The sequence below is a fragment of the Puntigrus tetrazona genome, chromosome 19, assembly GCF_018831695.1.
Source record: "Puntigrus tetrazona isolate hp1 chromosome 19, ASM1883169v1, whole genome shotgun sequence".
NCBI lineage: Eukaryota > Metazoa > Chordata > Actinopteri > Cypriniformes > Cyprinidae > Puntigrus > Puntigrus tetrazona.
The window spans coordinates 17,176,118-17,196,780 of record NC_056717.1 but is presented as its reverse complement, the minus strand read 5'-3'; the positions used below and the strand labels follow the sequence as shown (position 1 = coordinate 17,196,780).

The following is a 20,663-nucleotide window of genomic DNA, read 5'->3' as shown; positions in this document are numbered from 1 at the left end:
TTTATTCACATTAGAGATAAACAAACGTCTATTTCCTAATTCCCATCTACCACTCTTGCATTCGTGTCATGTGGTTTGACCAAAAACCCGGATTGGATCGCGGGGGTCACCTGAGAAAAATCACCACTCGTCATATTCGTGATTCCCCGTGCTGATGTGACCGAGGAAAATCGTATGTTTTGTGGGTTTACGGGTTTTGAATTACACGCGGACGGCTACTAAGTCATGGCGAAAGCGCAAGGTAAGCTCTCTCGTTTATTAAATGTCATTTCAAATCGTCAAGTCATTCGTGATGAAACTCGCTGTGTTGTAACGGCGGTAGGCTAGTTAGATGTCATTTGAACTTCATTTTACGGTTCAAGCTTTGAAAGCCTATCGCAATAATTTAGGCTCCCTATTTGTTCCGTTTCTACCTCGTGCCTGCAAAATGCAAGCCATTTCAGAATACGTACGCAGCCATTAGCGCGTCCTTACATTTGCGTGTAGCCCAAATGTTTTATTGTTCCTTTTATTTAAACCTAAATCGCACTTTGTTTAAAATAAGCAGTCCACTCCATATATTATTAACGGCAGCGCTAAAATGTGGCCGCTAGAACTCCCGCGGATGGATACGTGAAGATCGATAGCGAAGCAATACGTCGCGGTTCGGAAATACCGCGAAAATGGGATTTTACGGTGACAAACGCTGCGAAATAAACCAGTACATAAACCCAGCGTTGCGCAGGAGCTACTCGTTTGAAAAGAAACCACTAAGCGACTCAACAGGTCGAGAACTCATCCAGACAGAAGGGCGGGAGCGCGTAACGTGCGCAACAAAGCCGCGCAGTAAGCGCAGCAGCAACCGGCACACCTTCCGTCTTCCTCCACAGCGGTCTCCATTTTAACTCCTCGCCCAGCCTGCACCTCACGTGTCCTGGACTGTCTTTCTCACATGACCCGTGTGTTTGTCCCCGTGATCAGCGCTTCCATCTCCCGTATTTCAAGTGTCGCTGAATATCGCATTTTAAAATCCGTTCGCCTTCATGGATATGCTCGATCAGAGCTTGGACACCTCGACGAGGTGAGAGCGCGTCCTTTATGCACGGCCATCCTCAAGGCCCCAGTCAACCATTTTCTGCTCTGTTTTTATAGCGGGGCAGTTAGCAATCATCTTTTAAGTTTATTTTCTGACTTTTATTAAGTTTTGTGCATGCCTTTAATATAGTAAGTTAAACGTAAGATACGAAAAGCACGAAGGGAACAACGGATCGCAGGCGTTTTAACAACGACGGTCGACATATTTATATCACTATTAGCCCGATTGCTAATTTGCAATTTTTGTGTATCCTTGGTGTATGAAAATAAAACAACAACTCCAAGCCGGTGTATTTTTCCTTTCAACAATAGTGTTCAATATTAATATATTCTGGAATATAAAAGACGTTTAGCTAATATTTTTTAAGTATAAATGTCGTGTTTAGTCCTGGCGAAACAAAAGCTCTTCTGCAGTTTTAAGCACTAAATTCCCTTCACCCTGCAAACCACCCCCGGTCTTTTCATCCAGAGACTTTATGTTTAGATCTTTGCTTGTTTAATCCCGCGTTGTTTATTTGTCTGTATATATTTTTTTTTACCCTCAGAAAGCGGATATTAGTTTATTTGTATTTTTGGCAGAACGCTTTAAAAACCGAACAGTTTTAGTGATGAGAAGGGGGGCGTTCACCAAGTTAAGGAGAGATATCTTGATGATCTAGGTCGGATTTATATCTACAGCATTTTTATCAAGCCATTTTTAATTGATTTCCTAATAGTTCAAAAGCCGCTTTAATTAATTTCATCAAGACTGAATGTAGTAGATGTGTCCGATAGGTTATCGAATCGTTCGTGGAGTCGGATCTTTTCAATGAATCGATTCGCGATTCTTTTAGACATCTTCGTGAAAAATAAAAAGTATGCATCAGTATGAAAAAAAAAATCACAATGAAATAGTCATCTACATTTAAAAGCGCGAAATGCGTTTTCTCTTATATCTATATGTTTATAATTATTTTGTAAATATAATTATTTATTATAAATGCAAATTATATTCAGGTCCTGAAACGCACAAATTATACTGCACTATTATTAAATTATAAACGCTGTTATTATAAGTTATATTTATTATTTTTGAGCCATTGTTTTGAAATAATCGTTTAGAATTCACTGCCAAATTTCCTTCCCGCCGAAAACCTGTATGATCTGATCCAGATCTCTAGAGCTTCCTTTGAGTAGTTTCGTACGCTGACCCATAACCTGCGCTTTCTCTGTGCAGTCACGACAAACAGGAAACTGAGGAGGTTGTTCAGCTGCAGGAGGGTAAGTAAAAACACGCGGCCCTGAGTGAAGTTTTTATGCAGTGAGTGATGCATACATCAATGTTTGTTTGTGGTTCATATCTCAGGAGAGGGGGTGGGGGCGGAGGAGCAGGCTGCGGTTACCATAGCGAGTGTCCAGCAAGCAGCAGCTTTCGCAGACCACAATGTTCAATACCAGTTCCGGACAGAGAATACTGGTGGACAGGTCAGTACGACCTTTGACCTTGTCATGGTTCAAACCGGGGTTGCTCTGTAATAAAACATGAGCTGAGTGCTTTTCCGGGAATGCTTTAATGTCTGTATAATGCTTCTCATGCCTGCCAGTCTAGGCCTGCTGTTGAATTTAGTGGTGTTTATTGCTATTAAATCCGTAAGGTTTGCCTCTTTGTCAGCATCTATGTTTGAATAGCTGATATTGCAGTTACTTGTGGAGTTGTCTTTCGTACATGAGCTGTACTGCGGCGCGGCTACTACGAGGATGAATGTAATGTTTTGAGATGAATTTGTAGCTGTCGGTCAGTGGTGTTTACGTCTTGGAATATATGACCCAAATAAGAATTTTCACTGTAGTCTGTATTGTCGTCTGAACAATTGTCAGACTGAGAAACAAAGCATTGCCATAATATACTTTATTCTCATATATTTTTTATACGTTATACTTTAATCTCAGATTATTAATGTTAACAACATCGGCATAGTGTTATATGTGGATCTACTGTGTATTAGCATTTAGATTGGATTTAGATTTAGAATTGTCACACAATTTAAATACTTTTAACCCAAAAAGCAAACTATATAATATAATAAGAACATGTATTTTATTAATATTCCTTAGTACATAAATGTATAATTACACTGTAACAAGGATACCTTTAAGTGGAACTAAAAATGATTTCCATATTCTATTATTGTAATTAAAAAAAAAAAATCAAATTACCATTTGTTTTCAGTTGTGTGTTCAGTTTTAGTAATTAATAAGTTAACTAAAATTTAAAATGTTTTAATAGGTTTACATGCTTTTATTTTTGTTATTTAGCCTTAATTTCTGTCCCGTTTTAGAAAAAATTTGAAGATTTTTCTATTTCTATTTATTTGTATTTTATTGTACTCTGTGTCAGTTAACAAAATATATTTTAAAATTATTTTTTAAATAGTTAACAAAAACAGCACTGCACTTTATAGCTCTATTATAACTTTAAAGTCAACAAGAAATTGTTGTTTACATTGAATATTCCTTAAATAAAAGTACAATTGCTCCCTCTTAAATTGCTTTTTTATTTTTGCTTGCATCATTATTCAGGCATTGGATGATGCTAAGCACTAGACATATGGCTGTATTGGCATTATTTTTGCAGGCTTACTTTGTAGTATGTAATTTACTGTTTATTATAATTTCATTCATGATAGAAAGAAGTCTAGCCCTGCTTGTTTTATATATATATCTATCCTGTGTGATTCAGAAATGTCAAACTATGAAAGTAAGTTTCACACGGTAATTCATGCTAGCTTTTTTTGCTTTTGACTTAAGTCCACGTAATAAAATGATGTACAAATTGTCCTTACAAAGTTCCCCTTTGTGTTCTGTCCTGACACAGGTGACGTATCGCGTGGTCCAGGTGACAGAGGACCATTTGGAGGCAGCGGGAGATGGAGGAGCAGCAGTCAGTGTAGTGTCCGCAGCCACCTTTGCGGGCGCACAGCAAGCAGTAGCACAGGTGTGTATGGAGCGGACTGGACGGAAGCTTGGAGAAAAGCAAGAAATGAACGTCTCTCATATTTCTACATCTGTCTCTCTGTAGGCTGTCATCCAGAACCCTTTCAGTAATGGAGGCAGTCCAGCGGGGGAAACAGTGGGGGGGGAAACACGCTTCGCCTACTTCCCAGCAGCAACTGTCAGTGACGGTACAGCTGTCTCGGTGCAGGCCACGTCTGATCCGACCCTCACACAGGCTGGAGGTCAGTCTCACATGCATATGTTTTAGAATTTCTTTGGTCTGAAATGATTCAGAATTTTTAATATCATCTCTGCCCGCTGCAAAATACTCACTGTGGCCGTATCTACTTAAATCTGCTGCAAAGCTGCTTTCCTGTAACTGCTTTTCCTGCATATTCTACAATCCGACGGAAGACACATTAAAGTGTACATGTCAAAGACAAATAAAAATGTTTCAGTCGGTTTATAATTAAGCCGTTAATAGCAAAAATAGTGTAACACGGATGGCGATGCATGCTGTTGGCTTAAAGAAATAGTTCACCCACGTTCCAAACCTGGTTGAGTTTCTTTTTTATGTCAAACGTAAAAGATGTTTAGAAAATTGCTGGTTATTGAACAGTTTATGGTCCCCATTGATTTCATAGCATTTGCGAAGTATTATTGCATAATAGATGTTAAAATCGTTAGCATGTTAATCTGCTTTTTTTTACACGTACAGTGTTTCCTTAACTTTATTCCTCAACTAAATTTCCTTTTTTGTTAACCCCAGGTCAGTTTTACGTGATGATGAGTCCACCAGATGTTTTGCAGACCGGAACACCACGGACCATCGCCCCTCGTACACACACGTACTCTACGTAAGTGTGATCATGGGTCAACATCCATAAGTTTTCCCAGTCTGCACAGCCCAGTCCTCCCTTTTGATCCCAGTGCTATGTACATAATGATTTGATCCCTTCACGTTCCCCCAAATTAATTTGTTTGCAGAACAACAAGAATGGAATTTCAAATCAAATCCCTATTAATTTTCCTTTAAAAAAACGTCTCAAATCGAGAGTGTGGCATTAATTTTAAAATGCAATGATTTTACATATGAATATGCAAAGTATTGTCCAATCAAGTGCAGTCAGAAAAACAACCGAAAAAATTTGTCCCACTTGCCTGCCATCCCCAGAGACCTTGGTGAACGTGAGACTCTTCAACACAGCAGATCAGACTGGTGAGGAAGACCTTTTACATCCCCACCCCCTTTCAGCTGCCAGATTGTATTTCTCTAGATACTGCCGCTGTTGAGCAGCTGGCTTTTTAAAGGAAATGTTCAACTAGAAATTTAATTTTCATGAAAATTTACTCGCCCCCAAGCCATCTAAGATGTAGATGGATCCTCTGCAGTGAATGGGTGCCGTCAGAATAAATTCCAACAGTCAAATAAAAACATTGCAGTCATTCACAAGTAATCCACACAACAGTTAACGTCTTGTGGATTATTGTTTTGCTTTCATCAGCTGACTTATATTTACGGCACCCATTCACTGCACTGGTGAGTGAGAAATGTAATGCTAAATGCTTGTTGGTGGTTAAATTGAAAAGAAATTTCGATTTTTGGTTGAACAATTGCTTTAATTCAGTACTGTATGAATACTATAGATGTGTTTACTGGTGTTTGAGTTTTCTTCATGTTCGGAAGACATCAGTTGAATCGGTTCCAGCCTCTAAAAACCGAAATGAGGAAAAATCAAAGGGTATTTGTTGCATTTAGGCTCAACTATTTGTCCAGATTTAAGCAAACCTTTGGGTGAAATCGAATTGACCAGACTAAAATTTGACTCGATAATGAACTGTTGTTATATCAGTAAACGGCCGGAGGAAATATTTGTTTTCAAATGTTGTGTCGTGCAGGTTCAATTGGTGTTTTTGGTAGTTTATTGGTGCAGTAGAACAAGCTAACACAAGTCTCCTGTTTTTCTTTTGTCTCTCTTACTTGCGCAGGAAGATTGATGGCCCCCGGGCGCCTCGTGACGAGAGAAGGAGAGCACAGCACAATGAAGGTGAACTTATACGTGTGTTTTTAGAGCTCAGAATATGTACGGTTTCAGTGAACAACTTTTTCTGATGTAAATGCATTTGAAAAAGTCAAAATGAAGCTAAACTCGAAAAATGTAGAACTGGAACATTGTCCATCAGAAATTGATTGAACTGTAATGTGGAGATGGAGTGTGGAAATGGTGGACGTTATCACACTTTCATAAAACACTGTAAAGACATGTAACATACACAGATAACTCCTTCATGAACCAGGAGCATGCGTTAGGAAAAGAAAATGGATTTGGATTTCATATCGACTATAAAAACAAAAGTAATTCAGTGTGTAAAACAGAAGTAGCTCAGTCTGGACTGCTTCTATATTGCTTTTTTGCTGATTTTGCAGTGGAAAGGAGAAGAAGAGACAAAATCAACAACTGGATTGTCACGCTGTCTAAAATCATCCCAGACTGCAATATGGACAATACCAAAACAGGAGCGGTAAGTAACTTACATAGCACCAGGTCCTGTTGTACTTTACACCTGCTAATGTTAATGAACTACTTGTCCTCCTCTCTAGAGTAAAGGAGGCATCCTGTCTAAAGCATGCGACTACATTAGAGAACTCCGACAGACTAACCAGAGGTTGCAGGAGAGCTACAAGGAGGTGGAGAGAATACAAGTGGACAATGAGCTACTAAGACAACAGGTATTTCTGTTGGTGGGAGTTTTGTAGAATATACAGTGGGGCCACAAAGTCAAACCACACGACTTTTCACTAGTTACTTTCCTTTTTTGGCAAATAAAGTGCTGCAAAAGAGTGTAAAGAGATTCAATTAAAACATGGATGACAAATTATGATATTGTGTGATGTCCTTGAGGGGAAAAAATACCTCAAGAGATGTATCCTAAGGCTATGTTTATACTTGGTGTCTATTTTGAGAGAGCCCTGAGCTCTTTTTAAAACGTCTGCCCTGGCGTCTTTTCAAACTTTTCAGGAAAAGTGCCTTTCACAGCACAAGGAGTTGTATGACATGACCACAAAATTCTGTCTAGTATAAAAAAACAGTGCTAGGCTGCAGTATTGCCAGCTTTTTTATTATTATTATTAAAAAGGCGCTCTTTTTCAACTTTTTCCTGTCAAAACAGATGGCAGGTGTAAACCCTCCCTAAGTAGTAAATATATGAGACGTTCTGTGTTTTACTGATCAAGTCTGATTGGGCAAATGGTAAGATGATGAATGTCCGTTGTCCCGCAGATTGAAGACCTGAAGAATGACAACGCACTGCTCATAGCTCAACTACAACAGCACGGCCTGGAAATCAGTGAAACTACATCACAGTGACAAAAAAAAAAACATTCTCACGAATAAACAGTCTCAAGTGGAGAAATAACCCCTCATTGACACACTTGCTCGCAATTCATCACAGACTTAAGATGTGCTGCAACTCAAGTAGAGTATGAATGCTTATTTGATACACAGACACATCCTTCTGACAAGAGACTCTATGACCATTGTGAAAATAATATCTGCTGTACAAGCACATTTTGTTTTCTCCTTCACTTTCGCGAGAACTCAGCAACCCGGACCGGGTCGATACGGAATAACCCTCTTCCTCCAGAAGTTTCCCGCTTGCCACAAGTCTTTGTCTTTTAGTTTGAATCTGGGATTTGTGAATCAATTATACGCCTGCTCATGCTTAATGCTCATATATTTGTTCTGTTTGAAACATTTTGTGGATTTTATTTTTGCTACACCGTACAAATGTTACTACTGTCTCTAACATGACAGGAGGTCTTTTTTTTTTTCGAAGGGTTCTGGGGTATTGTATTTATTAACTTTCAAGAAATTGCGCGGCAGCAGGTATACAAAACTTTGGCTCATATTTTGAACTTCATTTTGTTTTTCGGTCCTGCAGTCTTTCCGTATATCAGACTTTGTGAAATGCGTTCGTCTGGCAGATCAGAGACTTCGTGGCACATCGAGACTAATTTACGGTATAAATTTGCTTAGAATGTAACTGAAAGTGCATAGAGTATGTTTTCATTTAAAATAGAGACTTACGATATCTAAAACTGCATTACCTATAAATTTCAGTTTTCAGAGTCCATTATATTTAATGCACTGTGATTTTAGTGAAGGATGAACGAGTAGCTCAGGGTTTTGAGGTGCAGGTAAATAGCCGTGGCTCTGGAACTCCCCACTAACCTTGTAACCCTGCACTTTTTGCCCTTTGGCTTTAACATACTAGAAAAAAATGTACTGTATATATCATGTATCTCAACCAGTTGTTCTTGCGTCTTGAAATAAGTCAAAGAAATGTACTTTATAAGCCCTAATTCCCAGGCTCGTTTATCCGCAGCAAATAAAATGGAAGATGCACAATAGAAACAAATAGGATTGCTACTGCTAGTAGTGTTACGTCTTATTTTGTTGGAGCTTATCTTCCATCTTATTTTGTGACCGTCCTAATTTGGGTTGAGACATTTGATCAACGGCAACACTCTGAACAATAAAATCGAAGATGAGCTTTAAAAATGATCAAACTCCATTTAATTGCAAGAGTACGAGCATTAACGTCGAGCATCAACGGGAGCTATTTTTTAAAGAGCTATGCATAGGAAATACATAGTTTAAAAGCGCGCAGATTTATTTTCTTATATACTCTTGATAGTTTTAGTTTTTACCAGTTTATTTCCCCGGTTTTATGGCCAGGAGACCTGTATATTTAATCTTTGACAGGAATGAAAACAATAGTTCAATGGATTCTACTGTTGTTTAACAACATAGCAATTATTCAGCTGACAAAACGTGAAAAAAAAAAAAAAAAACGAGATAAGAACTGTAAAACAATTAAGTTGCAGGAATTCCGTGATCTAACCTCTATACAGTGCCATCATAAAGACTTGAGTCGTGTTAAATTCAATATGGTGTCTAGCTTGTTTAGGGTCTCTTAAGGCCTGTGTTTTTCGATTCCTAGTCAAATGGGCTTATTGCAAAGCTTGAATAATATAATTTTTTTTACTTTTGATTGTTTGCTAGTACCTGTTAGTTTATTTCCACCTGTCTCTGGTTTTGGTTAAACGGCATCAGATTTTAAACGACCGTAAACAATGATAGCAAACCAAGTGTTGAACCAGTGAAACATCAGTATATGTTTCAAATATTCCACGTAGCAATACAGAGTGCACAGATAACCCTTGTTAAAAGCTCTGTCCTCCTCACAGTATTACGCTGTACTTGAATAACTGTTGATTTACAGAGTCAACAACTGTAGTCTAATGCACTGCTGCTTTTAAATCAAAGCTTAGAAAGAACATTTTCATTCATGTCTGGTTGAATTGAAGAACCCTTAGCATGGCATTCTTACCACTGGTTTGATATCTATAAGCTATACAACACCGTTGCTTTCTTTATACCTGATGACTGTTGATGTTTATGTATGTACTTATATAAAAGAGAAAACATTACAATATGATTTTTTTTTTCTTTGACAAACAAAAGTGCTGAAATAAATTCAAAATAACTGCGCAGTTGAACTTTTTTTTTAATCTGAAACAACTACAGTACGTTCGCATGAAAAGACGTGTATTATGTATATACCTTTTGACAGTCTTATTGTGTTTCACTGGTTCTCACTCACTGCTAAAGCCTTTATACAGTGCTGTTACAAAGTCTTGTTTTCATTTGTTCAATTCAATATAACATGATTATAGTCTATCCATGCATGTGTTTCCCCCTTCCTAGTTCGGCAGGCTTGTGGAAATGCTCGAATGATATAATAATGGGTTACAAAAAAAATATTACTATATTAATATAACCTATATTCACGACTGCTCATTCATTTATCGCCACCTCTCTGGTTTTGCTATAAAAAAAAAAAGCCTTAAGTTTTAAATCACCTTTAAAACAATAGCAAACCAAGTGTTGAACCAGCCAAACATCAAATTATTTTAAAAATAGAGCAAAAAAAAAAAAAATTGATAGCAAACTGAAATAGTTCTCAAGATGCATCGTATTTCTTTTTAACACGTGATACAGCGTTGCGCATTGTAACCAATCGCCCACTATTCTGTTGAGTTTATGAATGCAATGGCCAATCATTAGCATTGAGGTGAGTCATTGCTAAAAATCAGGTGAATAAATTCTGGGCTTGCTAATTTTCTCTTCATAAACTTCATAAAGTACAGATGTATGTACAGCTTCAGTGATTATAATAACGATAGTGCCTAAACTCGCTCCACAAATCGCTCGCTTTCTGTAGCCTATCCGTTTTTCGCCGTTTAACTGGAAATGGAATCATAATCAGCAACTTATAACGTTTTGTTAATAAACCATGTTTATTTTAAATACAAATTCAGTGCTAATAAAATATTCCGCCTCTGGTACTGTTGTGAAAAAAACTCATGCATTTAAATGGTGTCTTTTCTAACACGCTGCTATTTCAGTCAGACTGTGTATATTCATTGTGACGACCTTATTTTGTTTTCACTGGAACTCTATATATGGTCTGTTCACGTAGGTGTGTCGGCATTACGTCAAACCAAAAGAAATTCAAAGCAGCATAGGCAGGAAACAAATTTGTACAAGTGTGGTAAACACTCGGTGAGCGTGTATCTGAATTATTAAGTAGCATTTTTTAAGGATAAAACTATTGATTTTGTAGCAGTGGAGAAAGCAGGTGTGATTTAACTCAATATGCTTCATGTATCAAAATTCTAATTATTTAAATTATATTAAAATATAGATTTAAATGCATGTTAAACCATTGGGAATATACTTAACAGAATAGTCTATAGAAATCTTACTTTATCATCTTTCTAATAGTAATTTATATCAACTTGTATGCTGTATATATATATATATATATATATATATATATATATATATATATATATATATATATATATATATATATATATATATATATATATATATATATATATCTACAGATCTCGCTCATCTTGTTTGTTTTCTCTCTGGCAGGCGTTGCAGCAAATGCCACTGCTGACCCACAATTCACTGCAATGACAACGTCTCAGAAACACAGGAGTTTCTGTTCTGAGCCAATGGGGAATAAATTTGTGTACGAATTGGTCGCGTGCTGGGTGGACGATTGCAGAACAGGGGTATATTAAGAGCGCAAGACGTCCTGGGCCATTTCCTGGTCCTGAACAAGGACGAGCAGAAGTTTAAGAGCTGGCTTAAAGACTCATGTGGGGCAAATGCGAAGCAGCAGAGGGACTGTTACAACTGCCTGGAAGAATGGACAACCAATTATTTATAATTTATTTTTATTTTTATTTTTTTTTTTTTAAAGCAAATGTTAACAGGTTTATAAGATAGTGTTCGATTATACTGGACGTGAATGTGTCATATTTTACACATCTATTAAACTTCTTAAAAAATGTTAAATCTTATATTGGTTTGTTATTCTTTTCTAGGCGGTTTTGTGATTCATAGCTGTCCACCCTGTTACGCACTGCATTGTTGAAGTGTTACGGGGTTGGAGAATCACGTGGGATGTGTTTTCTGTGGTTATAACAAGACAAGCCGAAGAAAAGAACTTTTAAATCAAAATCAAGTCCAAAATATGTTGTGATGTACTCCCGCGTTAATACAGGGCGCGCTCCCGTGCTGCTCGAAAGCGAGGACTTCCTCTGCAATAAAAAGCTAAGTTTCGTTTCTCGAGAAAGGGAAACTTAAGCATTGCACGGTATTCTAAAGCACACAATTTACAAATCCCGTTTTTAGCTTATCCCGTGTAAACACGTTTGTTTTAAGTATGCAATAGAGTTATCTGGTCATCTTTTCTTACTCAATCATATTTTATTTTATAATATAGGCTACTTCATTATTTTTATTGGTCCAAGACAAAAAAAAAAAAGATTCGATCGCTTCCCGCTTTTTAGAAAACACAAGCTATGTTGGAGGGGGGAAAAAAAGCTTTTAATTCGTGTCATTTTGATTCCGGGAAAAATCTCATGAATGCAAGTGTAGTCTATGAAGACGAAACTTTGTGACAGGAAATAAAAGAGGCGTGGCTTATACGCTCTCATTAGAATGCATTCGACGAGCAGGTAGGTTGTCGAAAATCACTAGTTTCATTACCTATCTATTATTTGGATTTAAATGATGTTTTGAAAAAACGATAGGTAGAATAGCATTGTATAGATGTGTAAACAGGAATTTAATGGTGTGACATTGAGTTATAGTAGAGTGAATTGTCTAAAAGTCTAAAAGGCAAAAAATGTCCAAGGCATTTCACCCTACCTATATACTATAACTAGGAAGTAAAGACATTTTACTATTCTGGCTAACTTTTTTGACAAAATAATGTTTCAATATATAATTTCTGGGTCATCGGTGGATTTTGGACTGAGCAGATTTGTTATCTTTCCATGTATAATTATAAATCAAATGCATTTGACGGTTTCTAACAGTGAACTTACGGCAGTAACAGACTAGTTAACTATGTAGGCTATAAAATGTAATATTTTAATGTAAATGGTCATTTATTATGACATACAATATTAACTAGGCCTATATTTGCAAAGTTTGTAACCATAGTTGAAGCTCTACATCTTGTTTACAGATACAATAAAGGACAGTCTTCATACATGGCTGAAAAAATGGTATTGTTTTAAACTATTTTATTACATATGTGTGTATGTGCGTGTGTGTGTGTGTGTGTGTGTGTGTGTGTGTGTGTGTGTGTGTGTGTGTGTGTGTGACCCTGTATCACAAAAACAGTCTTAAGTCACTTGGGTATATTTGTAGAAATAGCCAAAAATACATTGTGTGGCTCAAAATGATAGATTTTTGATGCCAAAAATCATTAGGATGTTAATTAAACATCATGTTTAATGAAAATATTTTGTAAATGTCATACCATACATATATTAAACCTTAAGTTTTTATTAGTAACATGCATTGCTACAACGTAATCTGGACAAATTATAATTGTTAAAACTATTTAATTTTAATTAAATAAATGCAAATATGCTTTGTCAAAGAAAAAAAGCTTTTCACTTATTTTTTATTGCATGTGGCATTTAATATCTTGACCCAATCCTGTGCAGGATTTACTGGAAGTCAGAAAAATGAATGTAGCCATGAAAGATGGAGAGTTGAGAGAAGAGAGCAGGACCACCACTGAAACAACACCATCAGGTACCAAAACAGCTTCACACAGTGATGCGTAGTTTCACAAAAGCTATACTAGCGTTCTTCAGGTACATCTCAATAGACGTACAACCTGTATAATGTCTTTTTTTTTCAAATCAGAAAAACCACAGTTGGATGAGATGTGCCATCACGTTTCATCCAAAAGTGCACAGAGTAAATCAGCGGGTTTGTCTCATCTTATCGATGGTTTAAATGCTATCTTTGTATGTTTTATACTCTGTAACAACTGTTTCAAGGGTGGTTCCAGTTTCCTAGAGAGTGTGTTTGAATGGAGATTATGTATTTCTGGCTGCTAAATGTGAAACTGTATATTTATCTATTCAAGTATTTTCAAGTATTTAAGATTTTGGTGGCCAGATGTACGTAATACAAAAGTGCCTGCAGAGAGTCATCATTCTTTAAAATAATACAAATGTAAAAAAATATGAATGAATTGTAAAAAGGTTTTTTCAATTTTAAATGAAGACGCCTAATTCTGGTAGTAAAAATCTTTGAAAAAATTAAATGGCTTGATGAGTATTCAAACCACACCTCTTATGACGCCTGACATCTCAAAGTCACGATCCATCCACCAGAAGATTCGTATGAGAAAAATTGGTGGAACAAGACAAGGCTTCTTCAATTGAAAGGCTTCTTCCTCTAAACTTGACAACTGAGGCCGCAAATGACTGAGGAACTTCCCTGGTGGTCGCTGACAGCTTTGACGTATATCCCTGGGTGTCTGGCTACAGAAATGACTGAGGGGAAAAAAGCAAAAACACAAAAAAACAAAAACAAAAAATGCAAAACTGGTTAACGACTGATTTCGCCTACAACATTCTCATGTGCTGCCAGCAGCAGGAACAACGATGATACAAGAATTGCCAGTGATGGTCAAACGTTCATACCGGACTTACACCAAGTGGTTTAAGAATACTTATCAAATCATATTAGTTGTGCAGTGCTTGAAGTGGGACGGTACTCACCGCTATGCAGTACTGGCAATTCTATGCTATGCTGTTCATAGTAGCGGGGGGACACGCTGGGTATTGTGCGCGGCACAGTGGGTGACTTTCACTTCAAGCACTGAATACTAAAATAACTTTATAAGAGTGAACACTTTCTGGAGGTATACTCTATTCAAGCTGCATTCTGCATTTGTTTAAATGGAACCACCGTTAAAGACACAATTCAATAAAAAACTACAACAAAATGAGCAGTGATCACTAAAAAAAAAAAAAAAAACGTTTTCTCTGTCGACTTCGTTTGGATTGGATTTCAGCGGACGCGGCGGTCACACAATGCAATCGAAAAAAGCGGTCCAACGGCGTGTCTGCACACAGGAAAAGAATTGCGATACAGTAAGTGTATCAACATTTGGTATCAGCTTAAAAGGACAGTTCTGCTGTATGCTAATGTGTCAGTAGCCCATGCTGCAATGGATTTGTGATGGATGAAGATAAACTCTCCAGTCAAAGATAGATATGCCAAATAAGGCCATTATTTATGTGGAAACCTTTGCGGAAATCATGAATATTGGAGAACTTCTAGCAACACGCAAGCCACACTGTCAATGTGTCAATGAATAATGCTCATATTGGCACATCTTTCTCATCACAACTTGTCAGTTTACCAATTTGTCACAGTCACATGTGTGATATGGAAACTAAGTGGATTTATCAATGTCATGCATTGCATGGCACTATAAGGCAAAAGTAGAATGGAGGAAGAAATCCTAGAAGATTATTTCAAGAGTTTTTGGAGGGAAGTTGTCAGATCAAGAATTGTTGTCATTGTAAGGATCAATATTACACGTGGCCTATTAGAACAAACCCGAAGAAACCTTCATTTTGATGCAAATGCCTGAGATGATGACAGCACATGGAATTTTCTTCAGGATTTGTCTCAAAGGGATGTTTTTAATCAGCTTAATTGGTAACTGCGTTCTGATGGTCATATGTATCCAAAAGCGTCCACCAAAAAATATCGGATGGGATTCTTCTTCTGTTTTGAAGAAAATGAAGAGCAGCATTTATTATGCACATCGTAATTCATTTTACTTGAGGAAATGTTCTGCTTCTGCTTTCATGGATTCCAATGTCTACATCGTTAACCTGAGAAGAATAGTGGACGTTGTGGCAGCATGGGCACTGAACATTTTCTCTTCTACTTGTTCTCAAGAACATGCAAAGGAGAAGACACGTCAAGAAACACGACCGCCCAAACATCCACACCGCCTTCCACGTTCCGCGTATCAAACAAAAAACACAAAAAACAGAAGACCGTTTCAAGGCAAGTACAGTTCTCATGAGTGATTATCAACAAAAGAATATATGTAAACATTATTACAAATATTTTCACAGCATCATCAAAGATGCAAAGACCTCTTCTGAATATGCAGTCCCAGAAGAAAACTCTTCTGCCAAAAGCCTGAAAGTAAGTTTTGTTTTAGGACACGATCTAGCTGACATTAAGAAAAAAGATGAATTTTGTTGAAATGGTTAACATTATCCACACGTGACTAATGTGATGAAAATGGCATTGTAATCTTTACTTCATTATTAAGGTCTGTGACAGAAGTCCTCGGTGTGATTCAGCTGAAGTGTGTTTTCATGAAATTAATCAGAACGCTGGGCCTTCTGCGGTGAAGAATGACACAACACAACAGAACATACGAGGTCTGATATTTTACTAGCTAAATGTTTCATATCATTGAATGAGCACTCAATACATTATCAATCAATCATTTTTATTTATATAGCCCTTTCAACAACACAGGCAACACAGTATAAGAACATTATCAGCGCATGTGTAGTATTAAACTAGTACCTTGGAGAGATAGCATTTTATTGTTTGCGCTGTGAACATGCAGAATAAATTTCATTTTAATTTTCATTTAATTTCATGTTCTTTTGCCTATAAAACAGATATTGACGAGATTGCCTTACATTCTGGCAAAGAGCAGCCATCTCTCAAATCACCAAAGTAGGTTCTTTACGTTAGTTTCATTACCTACAGTAATCAGATACATCCATGTTAGAGTTTACATTAAAGTATCATTTTGTGTTTAATAAATAAATCAATACATTATTTTACCGTTTTACTGTAATGCTTTACTATACTGCAAATGTAGCTGTTAACCAGTATGATATTCATCGTTTCTGCTTCTACTGAACTTTTATTTTTTTTAACCAGGAGGCCTTTATTTAATGGTCCACCTGAAGATGGGACTTTCATTGTGGGAAATGGCAAAAAAAAGAGAAAAAGGTTTGAATCAAAGATATATACCACCTATCAATATAGAAGTCCTGTAAAAATACAATTTAATCTGTTAGTCATTAAATTAATTCAAAATGATAAATAACTATTTTTCATGATTAACATTAATGTGTAATATCAGAATATCAGTGTTGATCAAGAGTATTCTGATACTGGATTTGATGGTCTACTACACAACTTAACTATTTATTTATATTTTAGTGACAACAGTCAGCCCGTGGACAACAAAAGGCCTGAGATCAACCAAGATTTGGAGGACAAAGAGAACAATGTAAGCTAGATCTGTTCAATTATTGTTTTAACTATCAACACGAACACCTATTGCGAAGCTCATTTTTGTATTAAAACGTTCTAGACATCCAATCGCGAGGGGAACGAAAACAAGCCACACATCAACCTGTCATTCGAGTCAGAGCAAATGAAAGAGAAGAGGTTTTTGTATGAGATTCCTGAAACATTTGCTCAAAATTCAGAAGACGGAAACTCCACTGCAAAAATGCCGGATCAGCCGTTTGGAGTGCGTACGTCCTGGGAAGAGTTTGCTATTCAAAAAATTGAAAACCTTGCTGATGGGAGCATCGAAGACCTTAACAGTAACAACAGTGTACCAATCACAATCAGAATAAGCGACTTTTTCCACTATGCCAAAATAATTGCTTTTCTCTTTGCTTGGTACGAACAGGAAAAGCAGGACAGGCGGGATATCATCTTTATAGTTGGTAGATTCTCAGTACGGTTGCAAGCAAGCAATTTATACTGTTGTCCAGTCAAAAAAGATGAGCAAGAGATACAAGTTAACGATAAAAAACTCTCTTATGCAACATTGAAACTATCGCAAAAAATTGCTAAAAACTATTCTGAGACGATTTGGAACTACATGACGGGGAACCATGACAAAGTTGAATCTTATGTACTGACACCTCAAGACGCCATTGCAGTATGCGCCGTTTTGTTCTCCGAAGTTATTAGGTATCCTAGAATGTTTTTCCACAACATTCTTCTGATGGAGTATTATAAATCATGGAGTGAGTTTTGTGACTATCATCCCATGGTAACAGGAGGTTCATGGAAACATCAGAGCAAAGATAAAGTTCCAGGAAAGGTTTTACAGAAAGAGCAAGAAAACCTTTTATTTTGTGCTAAGAAAATAATGAGCGATGAGGGAAAAAGAAGCAATCTTTTCAAAGTCACGTCCTCAGTTTGAACACTGGAGGACACTCTCATTGGGTGGCTCTTTTTCAGATAGGCTTCTGGGGTATGGGAGCTGAACACGCAGCAACCCTCGAGGTTTTCATCAAAGAGAGTCACCCAATGTATTTATTGTTTTATTTAATATTTATATATTTTTATGTGTATATATTTATATTAAATATGTTAATAAATATGATTTATTGACTTTATTGTCTTTTTGTGACTTTATTGTCCGTTTGTATAATCAATCATATTGATTTAACATTTTAAATCAGCAAATATATGGCCTCTGCATACACATTAAAGAAAAGACTAAAGGCTATATACACTGAAGTCTGTGTAAACTGATTATCAGCTGCTGTTTTTATGTCAGAGATGCTGTGCTTACAGCTTTTACCATAGAGAATATCACTTTATGTGGACTAATAACATAATTTGATAATAATTACAGTTTGTATTAGGTTTTTGCATTAAGTTTTACAGACAGTCCCCAGTATTTGAAATCTGAACCTACCCGAGGCAACATATTAAAAATACAGTAATACGTACCTATATCAACGTAATGAAAATATGCCAGGATGCCTCGAAATGTGCAGCGAGATACATAAAAACTGAGCTACAGAAAAGTACATACTTTTGGTATATTTATACAGTGTAAACAGAAAAATCATCTCCAGGAAATCAACACAAGTCCAGTTTATCCATAAATGTATTTATTTCGCATGAATAAATCTGTTTTCAAATCCAATTTTTATCCAAATGATCATTAAAAGATCTGAATAAAATGTGCTTTCTCACGTCACGTTTATGTCATTTCAACTCTCAAAAAGTACACGCGATCAATACTTCTTTCTGCGGGCCTAAATGAACTAAAATGCTCTCTGTAGCTCGATTCTCACCCCAGGTTAACAGGTGGGTTTGTCTCCTTGCAGGCTTCGTTTTTGGAAGGGCCCGCAGAACGGCTGTTTCTGCATCCTACGATGTGAATTTTCTCCTTTAGACCATTGACACATGCGCGTATGGCACTGCGAACAGCAGCCGAGGAAAAGTAAAAGATGATGGGGTCCAAACAGGCGTTCAGAGTGCTGGAGATCAAAGCAAAATGACGCCACCATTCGCTGTTACCATGAATGAAACCGACCACGTGCGAGATGTTATATGGGCTAAAACAGATAGCGAAAACCAGCAGCGTCCCCACCGCCAACCCAATGGCCCTGAGTCTACGCCGTCGGCCCAGATGAGGCAGATTGGAGAGGATTCGTATGAAGTTTATGTAGCAGAAGCAGCAGATGAGGAGAGGTATACAGAAAAGCACGAGAAAAAGCTCCAGCCGTACAGGAACCAGAATGTTCATTTGCTCTGTGGTGAAGTTATCGTAGCAAATTGTGACGTGAGGATTGGCTTGTAGCTTGCTGTAGCTCGAATTATCACTTGAGGGTATGTATGGCACAATGTACACGATGCTGAGGTTAATAGATCCCAGAAGCCAGAGGAAGCAGCTCGCAATCACAGCGTTGCGCGGTCGGCGGCCTAGAGCATACCGGATCGGAAACGCGACACCTAGGTAGCGCTCTATGCTGATCGCGGTCAGGAATAACGTGCTGGTGTAGATGGTGGAGAAGAAGAGGAAGCTGCTAATGGGGCACAGGTAATAAGGCAGGCTCCAGTTCAAGTTGTCATTGGCCTCCTTCATCTTGAACGGCAGGACCATGAGGAAGATGAGGTCAGATATTGTCAGGTTCAGCAGGAGAATGTCGATGGGGGTTGGCTTGCGGTGAACCTTTCGACAGAAGGTGAAGAAGGCTAGGATGTTGGCGGGAAGGCCGATCAGGAAGGTGAGGATGTAGACTGATAAGAAAAGGTTGTAGTTTAACTTGGCCATTAGTCCGTACCTCACAGATGGTCAACAGGTGACAGAAACACTGTGCAGAGAAACAGAAGAAACAGAAGAAGTCAATAAGGTACAAAGTATGGGAATACAGATATGCTTTTGCCATTGTCTGAAGTTAATAATGATGAAAAACCTTTAAAAACCCGTTTTGAATTAAATGATCGTGTAGGGAGCTCTAAAGTAATGGTTTTAACCAATGTAAAGCATATCCAAAGAACAATTCATTATGCATGTTATAAAATATGAAAAAAAAAGTCATTTTAAAGAGATTCAACTATGGCATAATTGACTAAGAAAACATTAATTTAATTCGTTTTTACGAGTTTAAAATTTTTGATTGGCTCTAACTTCTTATTCTGTAAATTAATGTAAAAACTAAATTTTATTTCATGCACCCTAAATATTTCACCAACAATTTAAAATGCTAAATAATATGTTATGAGTTTTAAAGTTTTTATAGTGTATAGTTATTATCAATTTCATAATAGATTTTTACATTTTAAGATTGAACATTTAGTCTACAGCACTAAAATCGGTGCATATAGGGCATTTGGAAACCAAAAAATGTTTCAAATTTTCAATATAGTTTTAATATGATCTTTGTATGACAAAAAATAGTTCATTAAATTTGTTCATTAAAAAAAAACAAGCTTTTAAACACATTCCTGAAGTTAAATATGTATTCTCTGTTTAAAAAGTATAAAAAATACTGACCTTCACAATGTAGAAAAATAAAGATCCTCAGCATTTTGTGTCTCCCCAGTTTCACACAAGGTATCCACGAGCTTCCTGCACCTCCGCCCTAGACATTCTGAATGTGTGATTAAACTACGTGATGGGTGCAACGTCTCAAAACAGCGGAAATTTAATCAATTCAGAGAATGATCTGCAACACCGAGACTCATCAAACAATGTCTCTTGGCAACCCTGGGAGCAGTCAGCGAGAAGAGCACAGGAAGTTGTCATAACTGCTCTATATGGGGTATATGAGGCCCCCCAAGAACACTATCTTGTCATATGGAACATACCGGAAAGATAAGGAGCAAGTGTTTGTTTTGTGTGTG

General features: G+C 37.1%; 4 protein-coding genes across 5 annotated transcripts; 3 read left to right on the top strand and 1 right to left on the bottom strand.

The window, feature by feature from the left end:
• Positions 1-329: 329 nt before the first annotated feature.
• Positions 330-9,604, top strand: usf2 (upstream transcription factor 2, c-fos interacting). 2 transcript variants are annotated; one of them, XM_043217996.1, is made up of 11 exons: positions 330-1,060; positions 2,291-2,334; positions 2,420-2,538; positions 3,929-4,048; positions 4,133-4,289; positions 4,817-4,904; positions 5,222-5,266; positions 6,037-6,095; positions 6,476-6,570; positions 6,650-6,778; positions 7,329-9,604. In XM_043217996.1, the coding sequence occupies exons 1-11, from the start codon at positions 1,023-1,025 to the stop codon at positions 7,413-7,415; spliced, it is 981 nt and encodes a 326-aa protein (XP_043073931.1). In that variant the 5' UTR covers positions 330-1,022; the 3' UTR covers positions 7,416-9,604. The 2 variants fall into 2 exon arrangements, with proteins under 2 accessions (XP_043073931.1, XP_043073932.1); XM_043217997.1 differs by lacking the exon at positions 5,222-5,266.
• Positions 9,605-11,059: 1,455 nt separating this feature from the next.
• Positions 11,060-13,244, top strand: si:dkey-211g8.4 (barrier-to-autointegration factor). The gene is given in 4 exon segments (XM_043217999.1): positions 11,060-11,156; positions 11,159-12,151; positions 12,667-12,706; positions 13,154-13,244. Coding segments are annotated over 2 exon segments (258 nt in total). The 5' UTR covers positions 11,060-11,098; the 3' UTR covers positions 11,359-12,151; positions 12,667-12,706; positions 13,154-13,244.
• On the top strand, positions 12,664-17,912 carry si:dkey-211g8.8 (uncharacterized protein LOC108004533 homolog). The gene is made up of 8 exons (XM_043217994.1): positions 12,664-12,706; positions 13,154-13,244; positions 13,359-15,674; positions 15,805-15,916; positions 16,166-16,223; positions 16,434-16,505; positions 16,719-16,788; positions 16,873-17,912. The coding sequence occupies exons 3-8, from the start codon at positions 15,423-15,425 to the stop codon at positions 17,719-17,721; spliced, it is 1,413 nt and encodes a 470-aa protein (XP_043073929.1). The 5' UTR covers positions 12,664-12,706; positions 13,154-13,244; positions 13,359-15,422; the 3' UTR covers positions 17,722-17,912.
• Positions 17,913-18,047: 135 nt separating this feature from the next.
• Positions 18,048-19,590, bottom strand: si:dkey-211g8.6 (uncharacterized protein LOC794045 homolog). The gene has a single exon (XM_043217995.1). The coding sequence runs from the start codon at positions 19,588-19,590 to the stop codon at positions 18,604-18,606; it is 987 nt and encodes a 328-aa protein (XP_043073930.1). The 3' UTR covers positions 18,048-18,603.
• Between the last annotated feature and the right edge of the window lie 1,073 nt (positions 19,591-20,663).

Bases quoted from the DNA above. Each gene is read 5' to 3' on its own strand.
- usf2 (XM_043217996.1), top strand. From the start codon at position 1,023: ATGGATATGCTCGATCAGAGCTTGGACACCTCGACGAG. The intron at 6,571-6,649 runs GTAAGTAACTTA...CCTCCTCTCTAG, and splicing joins ACAATACCAAAACAGGAGCG to AGTAAAGGAGGCATCCTGTC. The intron at 6,779-7,328 runs GTATTTCTGTTG...GTTGTCCCGCAG, and splicing joins ATGAGCTACTAAGACAACAG to ATTGAAGACCTGAAGAATGA.
- si:dkey-211g8.8 (XM_043217994.1), top strand. From the start codon at position 15,423: ATGCAAAGGAGAAGACACGTCAAGAAACACGACCGCCCAAACATCCAC. The intron at 15,917-16,165 runs GTCTGATATTTT...CCTATAAAACAG, and splicing joins AACACAACAGAACATACGAG to ATATTGACGAGATTGCCTTA. The intron at 16,789-16,872 runs GTAAGCTAGATC...AAAACGTTCTAG, and splicing joins TGGAGGACAAAGAGAACAAT to ACATCCAATCGCGAGGGGAA.
- si:dkey-211g8.6 (XM_043217995.1), bottom strand. From the start codon at position 19,590: ATGGCCAAGTTAAACTACAACCTTTTCTTATCAGTCTACATCCTCACC.